General features: G+C 36.2%; 1 protein-coding gene and 1 pseudogene across 2 annotated transcripts in view; both read right to left on the reverse strand.

The window, feature by feature from the left end:
* Positions 1–22,774, reverse strand: part of NUCKS1 (nuclear casein kinase and cyclin dependent kinase substrate 1) — a 29,120-nt gene extending 6,346 nt beyond the window's left edge. The window contains exons 1-6 of one of the 2 annotated variants that reach the window (XM_016140742.2): positions 22,562–22,774; positions 6,943–6,992; positions 5,139–5,244; positions 3,131–3,186; positions 1,104–1,256; positions 18–167 (exon numbers count right to left, since the gene is read on the reverse strand). In XM_016140742.2, the coding sequence (XP_015996228.1) occupies positions 18–167; positions 1,104–1,256; positions 3,131–3,186; positions 5,139–5,244; positions 6,943–6,992; positions 22,562–22,578 (532 nt within the window). In that variant the 5' untranslated portion in view covers positions 22,579–22,774. The remainder of the gene's footprint in view (positions 1–17; positions 168–1,103; positions 1,257–3,130; positions 3,187–5,138; positions 5,245–6,942; positions 6,993–22,561) is intronic. The other variant, XM_036234425.1, reaches the window with a different exon arrangement.
* Positions 16,877–16,995, reverse strand: LOC118613050 (annotated as a pseudogene).
* Positions 22,775–23,530: the final 756 nt, after the last annotated feature.

Here is a 23,530-nt window from a genome sequence, read left to right on the forward strand (position 1 = left end):
AATTCTGTAGAGCTCACCTGTAGCCTTTAGTCTGGGTTTGGGCATTTTCTTTTCTTTTCTCTCAGGTTTGGACTTCTTAACCATCTTTTTGTTTTTCTTTTTTGAACTGCCATAGTCACTATCATCATCATCTTCCATTAGAAAATCTTCATCACTGCCAGAATCTTCTGAGAGGAAATAAGAATTTTAATGTCCAACTTAATGTATATATCCTTCTAAGTGAACAAAGGGAGAGAGTGCTAAGAATGACTGGAGGATGGGATTTGAGAGTCAACATACTCTTGGATTCTATTTGCAGGTGTACCTCCAATTTGGCTGGAGTTGTCACTGGCCTCACATGTACACATATGAGGGTCACACTGCTGACTTGTTTGAAGAATAGGTAGAAAACAGGGAGAAATAAAACTTAATCTGAATACAAATTAAAGCCATCAAAAAACTTTTGGTAGTTATATCATTCCCATATAGCAGTGGTCCCCAACCTTTTTGGCAGGGAATGGTACTCCTATAAGAATCTAAAGCCTGATCATCTGAGGGGAGCTGAAGTGGTGAAGCTAGTGCCGGGGAGCGGCTGCAAACACAGATGAAGCTTCACTCACTCGCCCACTGCTCACCTCCTGCTGTGTGGCCTAGATCCTAACAAGTCACTACCAGTCCATGGCCCAGAGGCTGGAGACCCCTGCCATATAGTGTTGGTGAGACCAGGGAAATGAAACTGAACTGATTTGGTCAACTATGAATAAATGAAACAAGAAAACTACATACGAAGCAATATACGTAACTAATTCATCCGAGTAAACTGTGAAACACCTAAATTCTGTCATCAATACTTTTTTTTTTGTCTACCAGGCCAAATATAAATCTTAAAACACAACACCATTTAACTGTATTTATAAATATTGAGTACAAATGATGAACATCATAATCACGAGAATCTTTTCTTTCAGAATATCAGCAGATGTCAAACTGTCATCTCTTCTAACAGTAAGTAATTTAAGGGCCTGTTTGTACCATTCTGCATCCACAAAGAACACTTAAGTAATCAAGGTCACAAACTACCTTGACCAAATCATGATCAAAGTTAACAAGCCAACTTTACATACTCTCCTGGAATGGCGCCTCATCCTCTTCTTCTTGTTCTTCTTCACTGCCTACATCTTCCATGAGCATTTCTCTCTGTTTAGAAGCTGCTTTAGAGGCTGCCTGCCGTTGCTGGCGCACATTTTTATGATCTTCTTTTTCATCTTCACTGTCCTCTGAAATATCAAAATTATGATGCAATGATCCAAGAGCTGTGTGTCTATTTGACAGCCAACTAGAAAAACCAATGCAGTGGCCAATACAAGATATATCCTGCAGCTTTATTTCATTAAAAAAAGGTAAAGTTTACCCTTAAAAATTCCTACAAGAGGAATTAAAATTCCAAAAATAAGATTATGTATCCCACTTTTACATATAAAACCTAGGCATGTAATTTTAAGTAATAATGAAGCTGAATTTAGTTGCGAATACATCCTTCCTATAACACACTTTAAATCTTTTTCATTGTTTTGCCCTGAAATTCTCAAATACATTCAAATCCATGGTCACAGTTTTCAAAAACTAAAGTTAATAAATATAAATAGTAGATGAGGGGAAGACTGCCTTTCAATTATATTTATTCCAAGATACGAAACATGTATACCTGAAAATTATGCAAAACTACTCTCCTTTTCAATGAGTGAGGTGTGGCCACTTTAATTTAGACAGATTAAGGGAAATCTTAAAGCACATATTTAGATCAATTAGATCTTAATACAAGCTTATAAAAAAATTACTTTCATATATTATAATCTGTCAATTAAAAAAATTTTTCAACAGTCGTATTTGTGAATAAAGCTGGTTAAAGGGCAGGCTGCCAGTCTCTTGGCTCTAGATCAAGGTAATTTGTATTAGTCTCTACCTACAGTCCTTTTCCTGGACTCGAGGATCCTTTATTCTGTTAAAGTTTAGCTGTTACTCTTCTGGAAACACTTGTAGTCCTATAAACCTCGCCATGATCAGTGTTCATCACTTTCACTTCCAAAAACCTCATCTAGAGACAAGTAGACACAGGGAATAAAGCTGATTTTGGTAAACTCAAAACTAAATCCACCTGATAGGAGCTATGCTAAATACTAGCATAGAGTTATTTATCTTGAAGTGCTCAATAAACTAATAAATGTAAGATTCAAATTAAGGTGCACAAGGCAGATGAATAAAGGTGCATATTATCATAACATCTCTAGACAGTGAAAAATATTAAAATAATCACTTTTCAATTTTAACAGTCAGATAGTGGACTTGAAAAGAAAAGCAAAACAGCTCAGTGGAGTGAATTCAGTGGAACTGTGTCTACTCTCTACATATCAGCTAAACGGCAGTCTCGTTTTTAAAGGGACGTCCAGAAAGGCATACAGGGGACAATAAGTAAAACTGAAGTGGTTGGGAGCAATAAGAAATAAATTCTCAATTCTTAGAAGAGTTAAAACAAACAAACAAATATATAAATACCAACAATAAGTAATCAAGATTATTATATTATTTGGTCACAGAGTGTCCTCATCAATTCTTTTAAGTCAAAAAATTCTTACAAAAAAAGGTTTCTTTATGGCTACTGCTTCAAAGGATTACTTCTCAGCTAAAAAAAAGTAGAATTGAAATTAATCTTTGTTTGCTTTTCAACCCACAGTTGATCACTCCCCTCTTTTTCGCTTAGTATTATATATGTTCTTATTATCTGATTTAGTTTGATGTCTTTTATTTGTCCATATAAATGGTTTTCAATCTTGACTATGTATGAGAATAATTTGTAAAAACTTAAAAAAAAAAACCCCCAAAATCCCACAAAGCTCCAATGTCCCACCTAGAGCTACTGAATCAGAAATCCTGGGGTGGAAAGGTGTATAAATATGTTTTTAAAAACCTTTGCAGGTGACTTATAAAACAGCAGGACTGAGAATCACTACGAGCTCTTCAAAAATGAAAACATATCTTTGTAATGCCAGTATTTATAACAGTGCCAGGCATTATAATGAAACCACTTATTAAAATGTCCAATGAATAAATACATAAAGGGAATCGTATCTACTACATTAAACTTGTTTATTACCTGCTGAGTGAGAATCATCCTTCTTGGTCTTCACATCTTTTTCTTCTGAATCCTCACTGCAAGGGGAAAGAGTAAAAAGTTGAAAAGTTACTAGAGCAAAATCTAAGGGAATGTAAGCTCTCTGGTATCTGACTGCATTAAGAACACCAAAGAAAACATTCTTTATACATAAAACATTCAAACAGATGCTGAGGAGTGAAGGTGCTTCCATTGTTTGTTCACCTACTTTATAGGGATACTGGTGAATAAGCGCAATTTTATCTACTTGGGAAAAAACTGCTTCCAAAGACCCAATGAGGTATCTCAACATAGGCTGAAAATTTCTTACCTGTGGATAAGGTCTAGTTCTTAAGAACACTTAATAAGAAAAAATTCTTTGTTATTAGAAGCAGAATATAAAAGTATTACTATTATAAAATGTGTCAATGGTGGTAAAGTGGCAAATAAAATGGAGAGCACCAAACATAGACTCAAAACACCTAAATACAATTATTAAAGAAAATTGGAATTGTTATATAAATTACAACATGTCTAAACATTTATCTAAAACAAAATGAAAACATGTCAATTAACTAAATGTTTTTTTGCTCCAGTATTTCTTTACTTCAGAAACATGACCACATAGGCCTGCCCTGCATCATGGAGAAAATACAAGTGAGTTCAAGATCACTGCAAAGTAAAACAAGAAGGAGTTTCAAAGTTCAATGAAAAGTTGGGAAACAAATTTTTAAGTCATAAAGGTGCACATTTTACGTCCTCACAAATATCAACTTGGGAATCTGGGTCTGTGTCCCATTTTATCATTAATTTGTTTTATGATCTCAGGCAAATTACTTGGTACTCTTTCTGTGTTAAAATTTTATGATTCCATGAGAAATTCTGACAATCAAAAAAAAAAAAAAAAAGAAACACTCATATAAAAACTGTCTTCATAGTCTTCCTTTCTCAAACAGCAGGTCTTGTCAAGGTTAGCAACACAAGCAAACAGAAAACACAAGAGAAGTGTATTTAGTATTGTTATCTCCACAGATTTAGCAGCCTGTAAATGGGAAGAATAGAAAGACTTCTGCATGAGGCTTTATTATAGTGATTTTAGTGCTTAAAGGTAAATATCTTAGGAGAATTAGTAAGAAATATTATTTTATATCTCTGAACTGCTCATACTTAAAAAATGGACTTCAGAGTCCAACAGACATGGTTTCAAAAATTTGGTCCATTTGCTGGGCAACCTTGGACAAATCACTGAACCCTTCTAAATTATGATCACTTTCCCTAATAAAGGTTGTAAGAATTAATGATAATATAAATTAGCATGTAATAGAGACTAGCACATAACAATCGTTAAGTATTAGCTATCATCAGTCATCATCAAGGAGGCCTTACACGTACGCCATAATGAATATGAGAGTATATGTGTATATCCGTAAGAGCAGAAGTGAAAGCCAAAACATCCAGGTCTCACGAGGTAATTTTACTTAAAATTACAATGATCTGAACTCATTTATAAAACTAAGGGAAAGGAAACTGCCCCAAATGATTAAATTATCCACACAAAGTAGAAATTATAGATAGTAAAACTCAGTAGACGATAAAACTTAAAACTCTATAAGCTTTAGTTATGATTCTACCAGAGATTTGTGACTGAATGGAAAAGATCACTCATTTGCTATCACTACAATGAAAATGTCAATACTAACCTTAGGTAACAAATTATATTCTTAAAAAAAATCTTTCTGCTTATGTTCAGAGGTTTGAGGGAGAAACAAAGGCATTCTTGGAGATCACCTTGGATTCCAGGTTGAGTCCAAGCAAGCCTCATGGCCTTAAAGGGGCTAGCTTCTACTCTCAGAAGCACTGCCTAAAATAAGATGAAATATGCGAAACATTAAGTGGACTGCAACTGTCCTCTCAAAATAAATGAAGATTCCACCATTTTAGAGATCAGAAACTACCCTCATCTCTGAGTGGCTGACAGTGTAAACAGGAACAAATTAATAATGCATCTTACCTATCTTCCTGTGAATTCTTTCCAGATCGCCTCTTATTTTTAGCTTCTCGGGGAGATGATCGAATTTTCTTAGTTGGAGGGCCTGAATCTCTTCCATAATCTTCATCTAAACAGAGCATTTCTTAAATTCAATGAACTATATATTATAATTTTTACAAGATGAAATTACCACTACATTTACTGAGATAATTATTATCTCTCATGTTATTTAAACAGTGAGGGGGCAGGAATTCCCAATTTTCCTTTATTACAAAAAGTAGATCCTTCCGTCCCAGTTCTGCCACCTTAATTCAGTTATTTCCATTTTTGCATGTTATTCACTAGTCCTTGTGTGTGTGTGTGTGTGTTTCACCCCTCTTTAATCCCCCCTCCCCACTTTCACCCTTGACCTATGGATGTTGCTAGTTCCCCTTAAGAACTGGATCGCTGAAGGTGGTGGTGGCGGGGGAGGGTCTCCTCCCATGTGCTTGCAGCTGGTACCCCCCCCCCACCCGCTCCCCCACCCTGCACCCAGGACCTTCTGTCTGTAAGGCAGACATGCTAACCACTACACTATGGAGCCACTCCCTCACGTGTATATTTTCATATAGCCATAGCCAAATCTCTTATCATTTTACATCTTACCATTTTATTAAAAATTTCCCACATTTCCATATTTTCTTATTTCTTTGAAAACTATTATAGTACTAAAGAAAACCAACCCACCTTAAAAGGTGATTATTTCCAAACCTGTTTACTACGCCATTTATACAGGGTGAGGATCTGGTAGTCTAGAGCTTCCTAAGTATTAAATGGTTGGATATATTATAAGTTCCATTATGGAATTTCATATGACCATTAATAGGAATATTTCAAGTAACTTTTAATAATGAGAAAGATACTCATAATTAGGGGTGAGGCGGGAGAGTGAAAGAACCCAAAAATTCTGTTGCAAGGCTTCAACTACATTTTTAAAAGGGGAAAAAAAGTCAAAAAGCTTTTTCAAGAAAATGGTTAAAATGGGCATTTGCAGGTTAAAGGACCTTGAGTAATAATATCTTTGCCTCAGTTTCCTTATCTATTTCATTAAAATGGAATAATAATAATAATAATAATAATAATACACATTCCATTTTAACAGGATTGTTCTTAAGATTAAATGAGTAACTACAAACATTTAGCAAACATTTTAAAAATGTTAGTACTCCTTCTGGGAAGTTGGATTATGTTACTGTTTTTATTCTTTATACACTTCTCCATTTTCTAAATTTTCTCACGTGTACATACTATCTTTATAAAGTAATATTAGACTAAAAAAATAAATACATTCAGAAAATAATGAGATTAGGGATATATTCTAAAAAACCCTTTTATGGCTAAGATTTAAGACACACTACTCCTATGATTAATCAGTTCACAAATCAAAGTGGTTTCACAAAATACTTTCATCCTATTTTACTATGCAAAAAACTAAAGTATTCCTCATTATAAGATACAAATTGTAATTGTGATTACAACAGGATGTATATTAACTAGTAAACACTGCATCAGAATTGCTGCACATTAAAACTTTAGACTCCAAAAGCAGGTAAGAAAAATAATTATTCACATGTTTACATCAATGATTTACTAAGTTAAAGTTAAAATTCTTGCAAGTTCAACTGTTGTTTTGAGTGACACAGATCCTGATGCAATTTATATACATAAGTAGTCTAAAAATAAAAAATAAATATAACTTACTCCAAAAGCATAATAAAAGTATATAAGCTGGTGATTGTTTCACTAGTAGGGCCCAATTTATATTTATAGAAATCACAAAACTTACCAGCATCATCAGATTCCTGAAACTGTGAATAATCAACGACCTTCCTATTTCTGTAGAAAGAGATTCTTATTAAGATCATAAAAATATATGAAGGACTTCTCTAAGATATTAGAACACACTTCTCTTTTTCATAAACAGAATAAGAACTAGCTCTCTGAAAATTATTTTTCAACGAGCTCTCACCTCAGCCAAAAAATCTCACTTTGTTAAGCTAAAAGTATTTAAAACTACAATTCTCATATTGCTCATCTCAGTGATAGCTCAAATACTATTCTTTCCTACGAAACAACCTCCCACCTCCCAAAACACGCATACATAAAACAGCAATATGAGCCAAGGTACCATTTGTATTCATTATATACAGATATCACATGTGCACAAACCAAAACTGTAAATGTTATTTTTTCTTACTGCTATATACACATACACATGTATACCTGATAAACAAAGTATTACTGAATTTTTTTCAAGACAAAGTGATTTTTAAATATAATACAATTATATTATGATATACATATTACGATGACAGTAAGTTAAATCTTATGAAAAAAGGAGAAGAAAAAAATAATCCATTCAAAAGATGCTTTTTATTATAGGGTCTGTAAGAAAAATATGAAAGTCTCACAGATCAATGTATCTACTTGACTTGATGTTAAGTACTTCCTACTAGGAAAGGCATTTTTTAAAACATCTCAAGCAAACATTAATTTCCATTTTCCTACTTCATATTCTGAATCTATGTAAGTTTATAATTCCTCCTCTAGAGATATGTAAGAGCTTCCATGTAAGTTTCTAGATAGCCTGGCTTTCCAAAATACCTTAGATGACTGTAATTAGATACTGAAAAACAAGTGAACTGAAAGGATTAAGAGAAACATGCTATCATTAAACCTGAGTAGAGGGATATTCCTGGGTTTATAGATTAAGACACCATTTAAATTCAAAGACAGAATGGACAGATTTCAAGCACAGGTACAGCTTACATACAACATGCAAAATGACGGGAGTAGAGGTGAATTCTGAAAACATGTTTGAGGTTTAGCTGAGGATTGGATTTCCTATAGCCACACCCCTGGCTTTAGGAAAACTTTGAATTCCAAAGTTTGCCTTGTTTTTCTTTAGGAAAATCTACCAACAATGAATTATCTTTTCAATTGACTGCCTCAATGAGCCAAAATGCAAATCTATAAAGTATGCTTTAACTACAGTTGACCTGTGAATGATGTGGGTTTGAAATGCATAGGTCCACTTATATGTAGACTTTTTTACATTTTGTAAACATGACATAAACTTAGGGTATTGATACAGTACAATACTGTCGATATATTTCTCTTACTTTATTGTAAGAATACAGTACTATAATAAGTACACAAGAGTAATAATCAATTGTTTATGTTACCAGTAAGGCTTCCAATCAAGAGTAGGCTATTAACAGTTAAGTTTTAGGGGAGTCAAAAGTTATATTCAGATTTTTGACTGTGTGTGTGTATGGGGGAGCGGGGTGGTTCTGCACTCCTAACTCCTGTGTTCAAGGACCCATTGTACATGTTTTGTTATAAGCCGAGTGTATATATCAAAGATACCATTCTATTAGGAAAGTTAATTTAAGAAATGACTGTTAATGTCACTTATATGATGTACCTAGAAGTAGTCAAATTCATAGAGACAGAAAGAGCGGTGGATGCCAGGAGCTGAGGTAGAGAGAATGGGGTTAGTGGGATGTACAGTTTCAGTGTTGTAAGAGGTTTTAGAGGCTGGTGCACAACATGTGAATGTATTTAACACTACTAAACTGTACACTTTAAAATTGTTAAGATGAAAAATTTTATTTTACCATAATTAAAAAAATATATATTTTTCTAAAAAAAGTATTTGGGGGGGTAGTAATTAATGCCTATCATGTGCTAGCAAAATAGTGATTTTTAATGACAGATGCCATAAGAAACAGTGTTATGATCATAATGCAAAGAATGGGACATGGAACCAGGGGAAGGAAAGTAACCAGAAGAGGAAGTTTTAAGTCTTAATCTCTAATAATTCTTGTACAGGTTCTGAAATTGCAGGCATAATTATTCTACCTTATTGATGCTAGTGGGGTAACCACTAAAGTACTGGTAAAATTTCTGGGTATCAAATCAATAGATACATCCTTTGAGACTATATAAAGAAAGCTAACTAGAATGGTGAAGTGTATATCATATGAAGAACAATCGAATAAACTAGATTTTTAACTTGAATAAGGGAAAACACGTTAGCCACTCTAGGGCCTTGAAATGAAAATTAGTAGTAAACAAACCTGCTTAGCTTTGGTTATCAGACTAAGAGTGGGTTGAACATAAAGAACTTTCTAACAGTACGTCAACAATAGTTACTCTATTAGTCTATTACTAGGGAACACTCCAAGAAAGGAATTATACAGTAAAAAGTATAGAATCTTACTAAGGAATTCTGAGTTCTGATTCCAGAACTTCAAGCAAATCACTTAATTTTTCTGGGCCTCAGATCTTCCTCTGTTGAAACTGATGACATAAACTGCTGACATATCTAAAAAATTACTCTGTAAATAATTATTAAAGTTTAATGAAAAAGATGACTTTTTCAATTGCAAACCGTCACCTACTACCCTTTTGTATGCTACATAGCTTAATGTATCACTGCACCATCTTTCCTTCGCTAATCTGAGCTTCCTGAAGATAACAACTATATCTTATACCCACATTTCTGGTACACAGCGAGGAAAAAAGTAGGCACAAATGTTTTCTGAACTTTTTGCTCTTAGGGCCAAATTTAAGAGTTCTGTTAGAAATCTAATTTTATAAGATACTTTAGAGGATAATATTCCATCTCAAAGTCTCATCTCTTGCCACTTAAAAATCAAGCAACCCAGGAACTTTAAATTTCTCCAATCATGTTGTTCCTTATGACTGTCATGCTGCTCTTTGGTCTAGAATGCTGTTTATATCACTTCCACTCTTATAAGATATAATCTCACCTCAACACCTTTAATCCGTTGGTACTATATAACCTACAAAATATCCATCTTCTTTATTAAATTGAATTTCTTGAGGATAGGAACTGTCTCTCCATTCAGAACACCAAATTCAAGAAATGCATTTCATGAATGAATGGACTTGGCATCTGCAAAGGATGTGGGTGGGAATGGGGATCAGTAGAGGATGTATGTGCAACTGGAGTTTTTTCAACCTATCAGACATTTAATTTCCGCTACCCTTAAGGACCAAAGAAAATTTAGTTTCTTCCATACTAAAGAACTTGTTACTTTACATCTAAGAAATTTAAAAAACATCTATTTAGTATTTTTTCTATCCCAGTTTTCAACAAGAACTACAAAAATGCCATGTAGACTACAGTGACATTATATGAGCAATTAAATTAAAATTTTTCAAAATCAAATTGGAAGACTACTCCTTCCTTTGAAACACAAAATATTTTAACTTTCAATGATGCGAAAATGGCCAGAATTATCTTATATAATACACGTCATTTATGACAAAACTATAAAACTTGAGTAAAACAAAATATGAATATAGAAGCAATATCATCTTATGGGTAGTCAAAAAAATGCATCCATTTATAAATGCTAAAGAGACAAAAGAATAATTTAAATAAAGGTTCTGTGAGAACAGGTTTCATTAACAATGTCACCAAGTTATAATAACAGTTTGGTTCATTGCCTGCCTTCTAAAGCTGCTATTCAAAACATACTACTTCTACTATTTGGAGATTTACCTTATTTAGGTTGAAATACATTTTTGATGAACATATTCTTATGTAGACTGGAAACTGACAAGATATACTAGGATAGAAGCACAATACTTAAGAGTAACATTTAAGTCTAAGGGCATGGAAGTTCTACTCCTAGTGGAAAATAAACATTCCTACTTCCTCAAATACCAGTACATAAATTAAATGCCAAAGCTAAACATACTCTTCAGTGTAAAATGAGCATCAACTAGAATTCGGAGGACAAAACAAAATTTGAATATAGCATAGAGGTTAAAAAACAGATTTCTGAATTGGGTTTAAATCCTGGCTCTGTCACTTACTAGTTGTATGTCCTTGAACATGTTATTTCCCCTCACTGACTTTCGATTTCCTCACCTATAAAACAGCAATAATACCTATCTCTCAAGATTGTTGTGAATGCCAGGTACACAACCAAGGTTTCCTCACCTATAAAACAGCAATAATACCTATCTCTCAAGATTGTTGTGAATGCCAGGTACACAACCATATATCCAATAGATAGCAGCTCTTATTACTTGTAAGCACTAATTTGTTCTATCCAGAATATCACTAAATCTTGAACACTCTTAACACTCCTAATTATTTGAATGTGATTAAATCATTGTTTTAAAAATATGTGTCTTAGAATATTGGTTCTAGTACCATTTGGAAAGAACATCTTAAAAGTTTATTGCTTATTTCATTAAAATGCAATACCAAAATACCCCCCCCCCTAAATATTATTTCCAACTGTATAATAAAGTTTTCAGGTTAACATTTAGGTCAGAGAAAGTAACTATTTTAAAGCCACCATACAAATTAGATCAATTTTTATCACTCAAATCAACTGGAGTTCCAGCTAAAGAAGTCTAAAAGCCTGCACTAGAAAGAACTATAACCCAGCAAGGAAAACCAATGTTTAAATGAAAAAAATAGGAACATGAAACCTTCAATTATGTGCCTGTTCTTACTTTAAAAGCTGATACAATCTATCTAGATTCTAAATGTAGCTTAGTCAGTCACAAGGAATCCATTCCTGGATGGTCACCAGAGAGCTGAGATGAGAAGTCCCACATCTACACCAGTTTAGAGTGCAGAGATGAAAGGTAGTGGGAAGCTAGACAACATGAAGAGATCTGTACCAAAAGTTGGTAACTCGAACAGTTCAGAAGTAATAGGATCTTTTTCTTCCACTCTTAATCATCTTCTATCTACTAAATACTGACATACTGACAAGTCTGCCCCCCAAATGCTTTTTCTTTCTTATAGCAGCAACCATCTAACACCAACACATGAATGATGTTCCTGAAATGTGAGGTGCAAAACCAACATTCTGAAGCATCAAGAATTATAGTATTTCAGACAAAAATTATCATACCTTTGAGATGCTCTCATCTGACTTCTTAACTTTACATATGAGAAAACAACTAAGAGCACAAAACTCAGTTCTACTCTATAATAATATGAAGATATATATCAAAATATGGACAAAGATAACAAGCAATCTCCAGCAGAGCAAGAACTTTTAAACATAAACCCACATTTAATTATTGACACTTTAAGCTTTATACCATTTAGAAAAGTACAAAACTATTTTCAAAAGCAAACAGACTTTTTGACAATCTACTACTTTATCTTAGATCAATCAAGCTGATTGTACTCCCATTTTTACCTTGAAGAAGTTACACTGTTGTGGTGAATGCAGGGACTAAGAATAAGAACAAAAAAGCCACCTTGCTAACGCTACAGAAATTAAAGTTTCTTATTAGGCGCTTAAAATACGTTCGAAATCTGAGCTTTGGGAAACTCAAAACAGCCAATATAACTCTTCACCAATTACCTAGGTGGTAAAAATCTCACTTCATCAGATCAGTGAGATCCTGTAGAAAATGTTTTTTAATCTATAGGTCACAATCTACTAGCGGGTCCTGAAATCAATTTATTGGCATATAACCAGCATTTTTAAAAGAAAAAGCAAATAGGAAACACCAGTGAAAACTGCACCTAAATGGTAAGTCCCTGAACTTGCTTCAGGTGTTTGGTATTGTGTGTAGCAAACTTCAATGTAAAATTTACTTCTTAATGGAATCTCATCAAAAAAGTTTGAGCCATTGCTTTAGACTAAAAAGTGGATTGAAGAAAGATTTCTAAAGTTGTTTTTAGTTTTACCTTTCAAAAAAAATGATTGTTATTGATCCATGACCACAAAAGGATATCATCTCTTCCTATTTAAGTTCCGTATATTTTTAAAATCACTTTTTTCCAGCTTAAGTACTCATAAAACCTATTTATGTGTGGTGCCCAGTGTGTGTGTGTGTGGGGGGGCGCGGAAGGGTCTTATGATGTCGATGATACCATGTGTGTTATAACACTAGAGCTAGAGCTATTGGACTTTAGACAATCTAATCCAGTCTTACCCAAAATTATAACAAATAAGTTTCCTTAGAAGGAAATGACTGAAAACCTCTCATGATCTCCCAAGGCACCCTATTCTAAGAAAACTCCAATAATGAAATAGTTCTCAATGAAGTGAAATTGCCTCCAAAGTCCACTCATTGTTTCTGTCTTGTCTTCCTCCTAGGATTACCATGGTCTAAATCTAACTCCTCAATAGAGCAGCCCTTAAAATTTATGTGAGTTTCCACTTTCAAGGCTAAATACTAGGGTTAATTCTTCTTCATCGCATATTTCAAGCACCCTCATGACCTAGACGCTTTTTTATGCACCACCTCAGATCTATCAACATATATACATGGTTTTAAAAAGGTGTTGGGGTGAGAGAGGTGCACAGGGTGTGTGTGTGTGAACACATCAAGATTATGACCTTCCATTTCCCATTCTATTCCACACTTGAACTAATGCAATCCAAGACTGCCTTTTGGACAGTCATAGCACATGCTGGACTGGATATTGCAATTACGATGACTAAAACCTTCTTTTCCCCAACTCTGAAAACTTTTTCTACACTGATACTTCATTTCAACATATTTTTCTGTCTTTCCCAAATTCATATTATCTACAAACTTAATCAGCACAGGCCAAGATCAAAGTCCCTTTAGACATCAGTGGAAATATTCTTACAGGTTGACATCAATCAGCCTTCTCTGGGTATGGCTACTGAGGCACAAGTCCATCACAATGAACTATCATTCTGTCTACATTTCTTTATTTTCCTCAACAAGGACCTCATGTGCAGCTGTCAAAATTCCTGCTGAAAGAGAAACCCAGTATACTAACAGTATTCTTTTAATGAAAAATTTAAAAAGCAAATGAGACCATTTAAATCAACAATTAAACTTTTTAGGAATAAACCTTTTTGTTCAAACAAAACCTTCCTAGGAATCACAAAATAAAACTCAGCTAATTAAAATAATTTAAGGAACGTGCCTTATAATTTCAAATTTATAAACTTTTCTCATTATTAGAGAATTTTCCAACTTGTGTTCTGTCAAGATAGGTTTTCTAAAGGTTTCCTGGTCATGTCAATTTGGATATTATCATCTCCTTCAACATGTTAAAGCTTTGAAAGTCCGGCATTAAAGAGAAGTGCTAAATTACTTATATTTGAAAAACAAAATGTGAATCAAATGCTTGAGATATTCCAGAAAGCCAACATTATGGATACTGATATGAGACATTTGTGTGTGTGTGTGCGAATCCATGCTGACTTTTGTCGATAATTACAATAGCAGTTACTCTGAGCCAGATACTTCACCTAAACTCCCATTTAATTCTCACAATAATCTCCCAAGGGGAGCTAATTAACATTAATTCAATTTTATCTGAAGACTCTAATGTTCAAAAGGCTAAGTAACTTTATTATAGCCACAAGCCATGGTAAATGTAAAGTCAACTTCCCAACTCAGGTCCATCCAATCCTACACCCTACAGGGCACTTGCTGCCTCTCAAATCTTCCTTGCCTAAAGGTTCACAAATCTCACTCCTCTACAGAACTTATATGCCATTAAAGTTTCTGCATATTAACTATCTCCCCCCCACACACACAAACTTAGGAATTTACCCCTCCATTCTTCTATCCTTCAAAGATTATTCATATGCCAGAATTTCCCAGGATACAAAAATGTTAGCCATAGAAATCAGGATACTTGAACTCAACTCAAGGTAATTTCTTACAATTGTTTCATTTATCTTGAGCTTTAAGTTCCTTTTGGTGAAGATATATTGCTTTGACTGCATCTTATTGCTATTTACAATGAAATATACAATTTAAAAAGATACAAGAAAACAAAATGCAAAACAAGCAAAAAAATTATAGGAAGACCTCCTAAAACTATGTCAAATAGGAAAAGCAAGTTTCAATTTTCTGCAGAAAATGGATCAGAGTGAAGGAGTTCTGAATGAGGCAGGCACATCTGTTTATAATTGTCACAATCCCCCACTAGATCTTTTTTTCTATCAATATGCTTAAAAGTCACACGCAAATTTCAGCGAGTATAATAAGATAAAGTATCAGATAAATAAAATGGACTAGATTTTTGCCAACAGAAGTTCAGTGCAAACCATAAGGCATTAGAGACAGAAATTTCAAGCAGATAGAACTGATGGGGTCTCAGATGTACACATTATCAAGCGGAGCCCTGCTTGCAGTAGAGAAGGCAACAGAAACCTCAGCAGAATCTCCAATTGTCTTAACCTAAGCACAGGACAAATCTGTAGACCTACAACCGGGTTTATCAGGTTTATCGACTCATTACAATGATGTCAATAGCACATCTGAAGTGTGGAGCATTTAGGAAGTTAAAATAGGAAAACGTATAGGATTTGGGGGAGGGTAGAATTTAGGTGAAATTTAAATGAAGCAGAGCCTTGATAAACTCAAAGCACAATAGGACTGTGTGTAAAGGGGTCAAATGAAGTCTGGACTGCAAAGTGGACCTCTTGTCCCACTTCTTGGCAAAGTTAAGGTAGATGTGGAATTTTGTGTTCAGCAACCTTTCCTCTGAAGCTCTGAAGCTCTGAAGCTGTAAACTGAGGCTGGTTCTCCATGTCAAAAGGACTTAGCTCTGACAAAAGTGAGGTTTTATTCTTACTGATTTGATTTCAAGTAGCAAAGTTTCTGATAGTCTCCGATTTTAGAGAATTGTTATCTTTACAGCTGCATAACTGTGGCAGACAGGTGTGTGTTATCCCAGCCCAATGAAAAGCAGGGCTTATGTTCTCAATCAAGCAAATTTTTCATTTCTCAAGTAAATCATATACTGGGTCATTTTTTTCTTGACAGATAAAATCTACCTGCAGATCACCTTGCTCAGCAGGTAACTGGAACATGTACAAAATTCAAAAAAATAGATATGCACTACAAAGCACCTGGAAATGTTATACCCAGTTGAAATACTCTTTGGCAACCTGTGGTCTCTTCACCTCAAGTATTTCAAAAACCTGTAATTATGGCTATTTACATAGTAGTTATTGAAAAACATGGCAATGCAATTCTTTAAATCAGTTCCACTTCCTAGAATCTAGATAGTGACACATTTTTTAAGACAAAGGGATGCCTCAGTTTGACCAAAGTGTCCTCTGGTAAATGTATTTTTCTATTATGCATAACACTGCTGTCTCCTATACTGAGGCTATCTCTAGATACTTCTTTATAATCTAGAGTAATGAGTTACATTTATTTCCCTTTGCAGCCAAGAATTTTAAAATGCAAACAGGAATAATAGTTCACATCATGCTCAATAACTTCATTGTTAAGTTCAAGTAACCAAGTCTGCACTGCAAGCATCTGGCTATGCAGACTCTAAATCTTATTAACTCCAGAAGGGCACCATTCGCATGGACTATGATGTGGATAGAATATGGTGTCCTGGAGTAACAGAACATGGTGGCCTTGTTTTATATTTCTAGGAAAAACAGACCAAATATATAAATTAAGTAAGTAAAACCAATCTCTTTATTGAAAATTACTTTCTCCTTCATATTAATTTTATTTTAGAGGTAGAAGAAACCTATAAGAAAAAGCTTAACTATAAAATGCTTTGTAAATATAAGGTACTATTATTATTCAAGTGGAGTTCAAACATCTCCATTGTATAAAACCTAAGCAGAGGCTGGAACCTAAGTCTCCTGATACCCAGTATTTCTCTTTTTTTTTTAGGTGAGGCAACCCTTAGTTGACCTCATAGATTGCAAGGACCTTGTCATCTTACAATCCTTTATTTTTCACACCTACAGCACCTGGTCTTCCTAGGTGGTCTCCCATCTAAGTACTAACCAGGCCTGACCCTGCTTAGCTTCCAATATCAGACGGAATCCAGCTTGTTCAGGGGAGCATGGCTGTAGATTCCATGTTACCTCCCAGCAAGAGTACTGCTAATTGATTTAAATCACTAAAAACTCAACAACTTAGTTTGTAACTGAAGTTCAATCACCTCCATTTTTAAATTAATTTCCTTCTAAATGTAATATACTAATGAGTGTTACAATAGTTGTTGAACCTTTTTAAATGTCATGGTTTTTCTTTGTCTTTTAACATGATGAATCGGTTACAGGTTTTAGGTTTTGTTCTTGGGACAAATCCTAATTGATTATACCTATTTCAGTACAAAATGAATTCAGTTAGCTATCATTTTGTTTGGCATTTCCCCATCTACACTTCCATGTAGAATGGACCCACTAATTTTCTTATAGCATCTTTTAGGTGGCTTTGGAATCTATTCACTTGTTCTAGTCAGGGGGAAATAAATACCTTTCTGTAGTATGAAATGTATACACTTAAAGCAACACCACATCCAATATTCACGTCTTCCTACAAAAGCCTCATACTCCTTCATTGCTCCTTCCTCTACATGCAGTGCATCTTCCTTTAATACCTCCACATATTCTCCTATTCCTTCCAAAAATTGTCCTTTTCTCCACTACCCCTCCCCCAAGCTCACTTAAAAGTTGGTCTTCCCCACGAAAGTCACATTATGAACTGTAACCCCGTCCAGAGGTGGCAAAGTACACTACTACCGCAAGAGTAACACCTAGTGGCAGTGTCTCACAGGAAAGATCGCACAGACTGGCTTTGGGTTGGCCACACTTGGATTTGAATTCCTGCTTCACCTCTTTAATAAGTTAGGTGAACTGGGCCTGACACTTAATTTAGCCAAGCCTCGGCTATCTCATACATGAAATAGGAATAATATATACCTTGCTTAAAGAGTTGTTTCAAAGTTTTGAAATATGTGTAAAGTACCTGGCAGAATATTTTAGCACAAAGAGTTGCTTAGTGATAACTCTATTGAATTGCCACATGATTTTATTTTTTTCTAAAACTGAAGGCTGAGAAATGAACTTCTGATTAAGTTCAAAATCTTTAATCCACAATTTAGACAAAGTTTCAAAAACCAAAATATATTCATAACTTACATAGTAAACCTGATTTGACAAAAACAGTGAGGGGCTTCTTAGCTTTGTGTGTGTGTGAAAATTCTTAGGTTTTACTAGAGAGATAGTAATGTTTTTGATAGGAGCACTACCCTAGACTCACTGGTGATGTATATTAATATAGACAGACACTGTCACCTTTTAAAAATTTTTGCAAAAATATTAACTTCCAAATATATATGGCCCCAATGGTTTCAAACAAGGAACTATGGATCTGTAAAACATTCCATGTAGAATTGAAAATCAATAAATGTAAATCTAGTAGAAAGGAGAACAGCTAAAACTCATGTAGTCTAAATCTAGCTGCTATGTCTACACTTTTATTCCTTTGGCTTCAAAGCCATAAGTGATAAAATGAAGGAACTGGACTTTATCTCTGAAAATTATTTTGAATATAGAATTGAACTATTTAAAATATTTGGGCCATATTTTCCCTAAATATTTTCTACATAGAGCTAAAAACTTATGTATACAGAATGTATTCACTATTGAAGAGAGATTACTAAATAAAAAACATTTGACCATCTTCATGCCAAATACTAGAAAGGAAAGACTGGCACCATGGAAAGAATGCCAGCTTTGTATTCAGAAAATCTGGGTTCAGATCTTGGCTCTGCTTTAATAGTTCTATGACCTTGAGTAACATATTCTTTAAGCTTATTCAATCACCTGTTACGTAGGAATTTAAAAATCCTACTTTATAGGGTTGTAATAAGGATAAAACAAGATAAAGTAAAAGCCTCTAGCACAATGGCTCTGCTTATTTTCAGTAAATGTTTAACAAATTACTTTTAAAAGCTACACTTTAAACACTATTATAATTCTCAGCTTAACTACCTGCATGTACGTTGGGAAACGCTGAATACTTAAGTGTTGTTATGAAATTAACTCCCATTATTCAGGCTTTGCAAGTTATTATGTGACATATCTTTGAAGGTAAAACTACAGAAGAGTTTGTCTTTTTGGAGTAAAGTGACACATAAGTAATAATCAAATGCACAGATCCAAGGTTAATAAAAAATCACACACACACATAACCTGGGAGTAGAGAATAAGAGATATAAGGAACCAGGTTCACTTTAACCACACTTACTAGAATACTAAATTTTTAATGTTTTCCTGTTCATACTTGGTATCATAAACCCCAAGCTACCTTGAATTTTTAGGTTTCTAACTTTTCCCTTTAACTGAGTACCTTTCAAAACTAATTTTCTGGTAAGAAAGTACATCAATTTTTAGAATCCAGACATCTCAAACATAATTCTTTTGGAAATGAAAGCAATCTGGAATCTGGGGAAGCTGTTAAATTTTCAACATCAACCTACAAGACCCTATGCTTTCACATATAAATATTCAATGGTAAAGTACCTTCCAATTTCAAGTACTAAACAAAAGACAAGATAGCAAGACATCAAGTAGATTGATTTGAGTGACTTAGATAATTTTCAACAAGGGAGGAGGATCTCTGCAAAATATACCAAGATGAATTTCAAGAAACCTTGATTCTAGTCTGGGCACATCAGTAAATCTCTTTCTCAACTTTCTTTCTCATCTCTTACAAGTAATGGTATTTTTCTTCTTCAGAAGGATGAGTAATATGAAAAGCATTTTGAAAAGTTCCATATATTACAAACCATCAGTACTTATCAGGTAGAAGGTAAAGAGACTGTTGTGTATAGAGAGGATGAGCAGGACTGCACAAGATAGAAATGTAGGTTTTAGGCTCAACCTTGGCACCTATTAGTGTGATACAAAGCACTTCATTTGTCCAGGTCCCCAGTAAGTCCTTGTAAAATGAATGTGCCTACATTTCTTACTAGCTCAAGACTATAATTTTATGCTGTAACTTTGAATCCAAGGCCTAAAATATGTGAGCTCTCATTAATATACAACAAATCCAATAAACCGTAAGGATAACAATACTGTATAAACAAAACTACTTAGATATGTGTTACACACATCTATGGGAAAACCCTGTAGCTGATCAGTTCTTCATTCCCTTCATTTGAAAAATGGTGTCAAGCTGCCATTAGTACATTTCTTAACCATCTTTAACTGCTTAGGTTAATATTAAAATGAAAACCATAAAAACCTCAAAATTCTATATAGGCCTAAGGGCAGAAACATACTACAAAAAAAGATGTGCCAATACTATTATTTTCCAACTTTTTTTTTTGGTTTATTTTGTTTTTTAAGGTTTTCATTAACATTTTTTTGGTTTGTTTTTATAAAAGGCTGATTATTCTGATACTGACCAGTGATTTTTTGTTAAATCCCCTCAATACATATTTACACCTTGAAATAAAAGCACTTCCCTAAGAGGACTTTTCTAACTGAAATATTTAACAAACAACCAAACTCAAGTTTAATTATTTCTGCTTTATTATTGGTCATGAGTATGTTAAAGGCTTAAAAAAAGTTACAAAGAGACTTTATCAGAAACCAAAGTGCTTTGAAATTAATAACTTAGAAGTGATTAAAAAAAAAATCCCATAATATATTAACGTCATTCATCAATTAGGAAAAAACAAAGTTAAAATTATTTTTTAACAACATATTGAGCAAGAAAAAAGTTGTGTAGAAATCCTAATGCCTACAAAAAACTTATAGAAGGTACTTAATATATTTGTCTTCAACTGGTGATATGAAAAATCCAGTTTTCAAGTAAAAAAAGTTCTGTTCCTGTTCCAATCTAAATCTGGAATCACAAACTCAGGCAGATGAGTATAAGAAAGTCAAAACAATAAAGTCACCAAAACCTAGTGAACTAGAGTTAAAAGGTAGAGAAAGCTAATAGTCCAATTTCATCACACAGTAATTTACTTCCATAAGACAGAAGATCCAATCGAGATGACGCGAATCTTTATTATGATACTGTGTTTGACCTGCTCCTAAAGAAAATATTCTACAAAAACTGATGGGCACATCGGTCAATTTTTATGGAGGGAAAAAAAAGCGTGCCTACTATAACCTGCAACGTGTATTCAGACTCCTTGCCAAAAACTCAGCAAAACTCTTCCTGGTTGCGATGGTGAGATATCAGAGATGCGGGTTGAAATCGGAAGGCAGAAAAGCAGTCAAGCAGTTAAGTTATTAGCACTCTTCTGATGCCCAACCCGAGCGCAGAGTACGCAGTCCTCCTATACCACCACAAGCTGGAGAAGGAAGGTCTAGTCAGGAGACAGAATGGTATGGAACAAAACTCATTCCCGGGTTCCAAACCTCTTTAGAACTCCAGATCAAAATAACTGCCCTTCCCAAAATACAAAACTTGGAATGAAGAAGGGGAAGCAATAACTGTTACAACATTTTTAAATGAAACCTTTACCTATGCAGCCAGAAAAACTATGGAAAGTAGCCAATTTCTCACAACGGAAGCATCACGGACATTACATTAAACGTAATATTTAGCAACTGCGCTCTTTTAAGGCCTCAACAAACTGAATTAAGCCACACCCCTCCATAAATGGCACATTCCATACACCAGCCAGGAGGACGGCAAAGGGCGATTCGACTGTCTGCTGAGGAACAGCAAACTTGTTTTAATTCTCAGAATAAAGTCTAACGGTTGACTAAATCTAGCCCCTTTATTATTAAAAGTTATTCGGGGTAAAGAGAGGGTTTAGAAAACATCCGAGCCGTGTACGCCGGCGAGTAGAGCGCTAGCGGGAACGAGAACCACACGGGATTTGGGTGGTGCTGTTAACCCTCACCTCCCAAAGGAAGGACATTTCCCCGAGGAAGGACATTTCTAGTCAGAGGGAAGGGCGAACTCGAGGGATTAACCCGCTCAGAACTACAAATTAGGAGAGATAGCGGTCATCATTTTCCTGCGCCCGGTTCGGAACTCTCACTTTTGCCAGAGGTGGGAAGGCTGGGCCCCGCCCACGCCCGGCCCGATGCGGGAGGCGGGGCCCCGCAGCGACCCCCGAGGATGGAGGCGGGGCCAGGCGGCAGTGCTGCCCTCCCCGTTGGTGTGGAACACCCCGGTCCATAGGAGAGAGAGAGCTAAGTACCCCCCTGACTCCCACGCAGGCATAAGGGGGAAAGTGTCAACACCGGTGCCTCCGCCTCTCCTCGAAGTGTGGGCCAGAGCCCTCCCGTGTTCCCCGGCAGGCTCAAAGGGGCGGGCCCCAAGGAGGTGGGGCCTGGGTAGGGGCGCTGACTTCACACCCCTCCCCCTCTGGCCACTGATGGTTCAGGAACACCCCACCCGCTCCAGTGCGGCGGGTGGGGGAGGCAGTGGAGCAGCTCCGAGCCTGCAGCGGCGCGGGGAGGAGCGCGCATGGGCGCGCGGCCGCCACCCCCGCTCAGCCACGCGCGCCAGCAAGGCCCCCCACGCTCAAGGGCGCGCGCAAACCCCGAAAGGGAGGAGGCCGCGCGTGGCACCGGAGCCGACTCTAGTCTTGCTTCCCCCACTCCTTTACCACTCAGCCCCCACCCCTCCAACCCGCTCTAGGCCTCAGACTCCACACTGACCTGACAGGCCGAGACATGTTCGCTGTCGAAACAGGACCGAGTTGAGAAGCCAAAGACCAGAACCCCCCCCACCCCGCGCGCTGGGCGCCCCACCCCCCCCAACTTCGGCCGAGGGGGCCGCTGCCGCCGAACCCCGAGGTGCTGGCTTCTCAAACTCCGCCGCTCCTTGGTTCAGGGCCCTGTAAGCAGACGAGCCCCCCTCTCCCCCGTCTCCTCAAAATGGATGAATCAAACCAGCCGAAAATGCGCCAAAGCCGCCGTGCAACCAAACCCACTAGGGCTTGTGGGCTCCGCCCCAACATGCCCGGTCATTGGCGGCTTCTGCCAGATGCGCTGAGCTCATTAGTCTGTTTGAATCATCACGTCTCCCAGGCCCCGCCCCACTCTCTGATAGGCTCCGCCTCCTCCGTGGGGTCCTGTTAGTCAAGATGCTCTGAGAGCGCACGCCCGCAAAACAAAAATGGTCGCTGCTCGGCCCGCCCCCTGGTTTCCATTCCAGAGTTGCAGATTCGTCTTGGGTCGCATCTTGGAACCACTAGAAAAAAATATTTATATAGGGGGTCATTGTCACTTAATTTTAATTAATTACCTTTTATTTCTTCTGCCTTAATCACCGACAAAGTCCACGAATAGCAAAACCTGTGGGATAGGCAGCTGATTCGTCATAGAAGGGTTGCTTTAGAATTGGAGGGAAATTCCATAGGTTCGAAAGGCTTGACCTTAAACCCACACGCCTATTCCCCTCTCTTTTAGCATTAGCCCTCAGCGGGCCAGCCGCTGCTGGAGCAGAGAGATAGGATCATAAGCAGGGAATAACTACACCCCAAATTTCCATTCTCCATTCTGGACCCTTGAGTTCCACTTCAGGGTCATTAAAGTCCCTGTCTCGGACATTGTTTGAGTGGCGGGGCGCTAATGACAAGGAGCACGAACTCTGAGGCCACAAAGTGTTTCAGTTTGAACCGCAGG

The sequence above is a fragment of the Rousettus aegyptiacus genome, unplaced genomic scaffold (genome assembly GCF_014176215.1).
Source record: "Rousettus aegyptiacus isolate mRouAeg1 unplaced genomic scaffold, mRouAeg1.p scaffold_m13_p_17, whole genome shotgun sequence".
In the NCBI taxonomy this organism is placed as follows: Eukaryota; Metazoa; Chordata; class Mammalia; order Chiroptera; family Pteropodidae; genus Rousettus; species Rousettus aegyptiacus.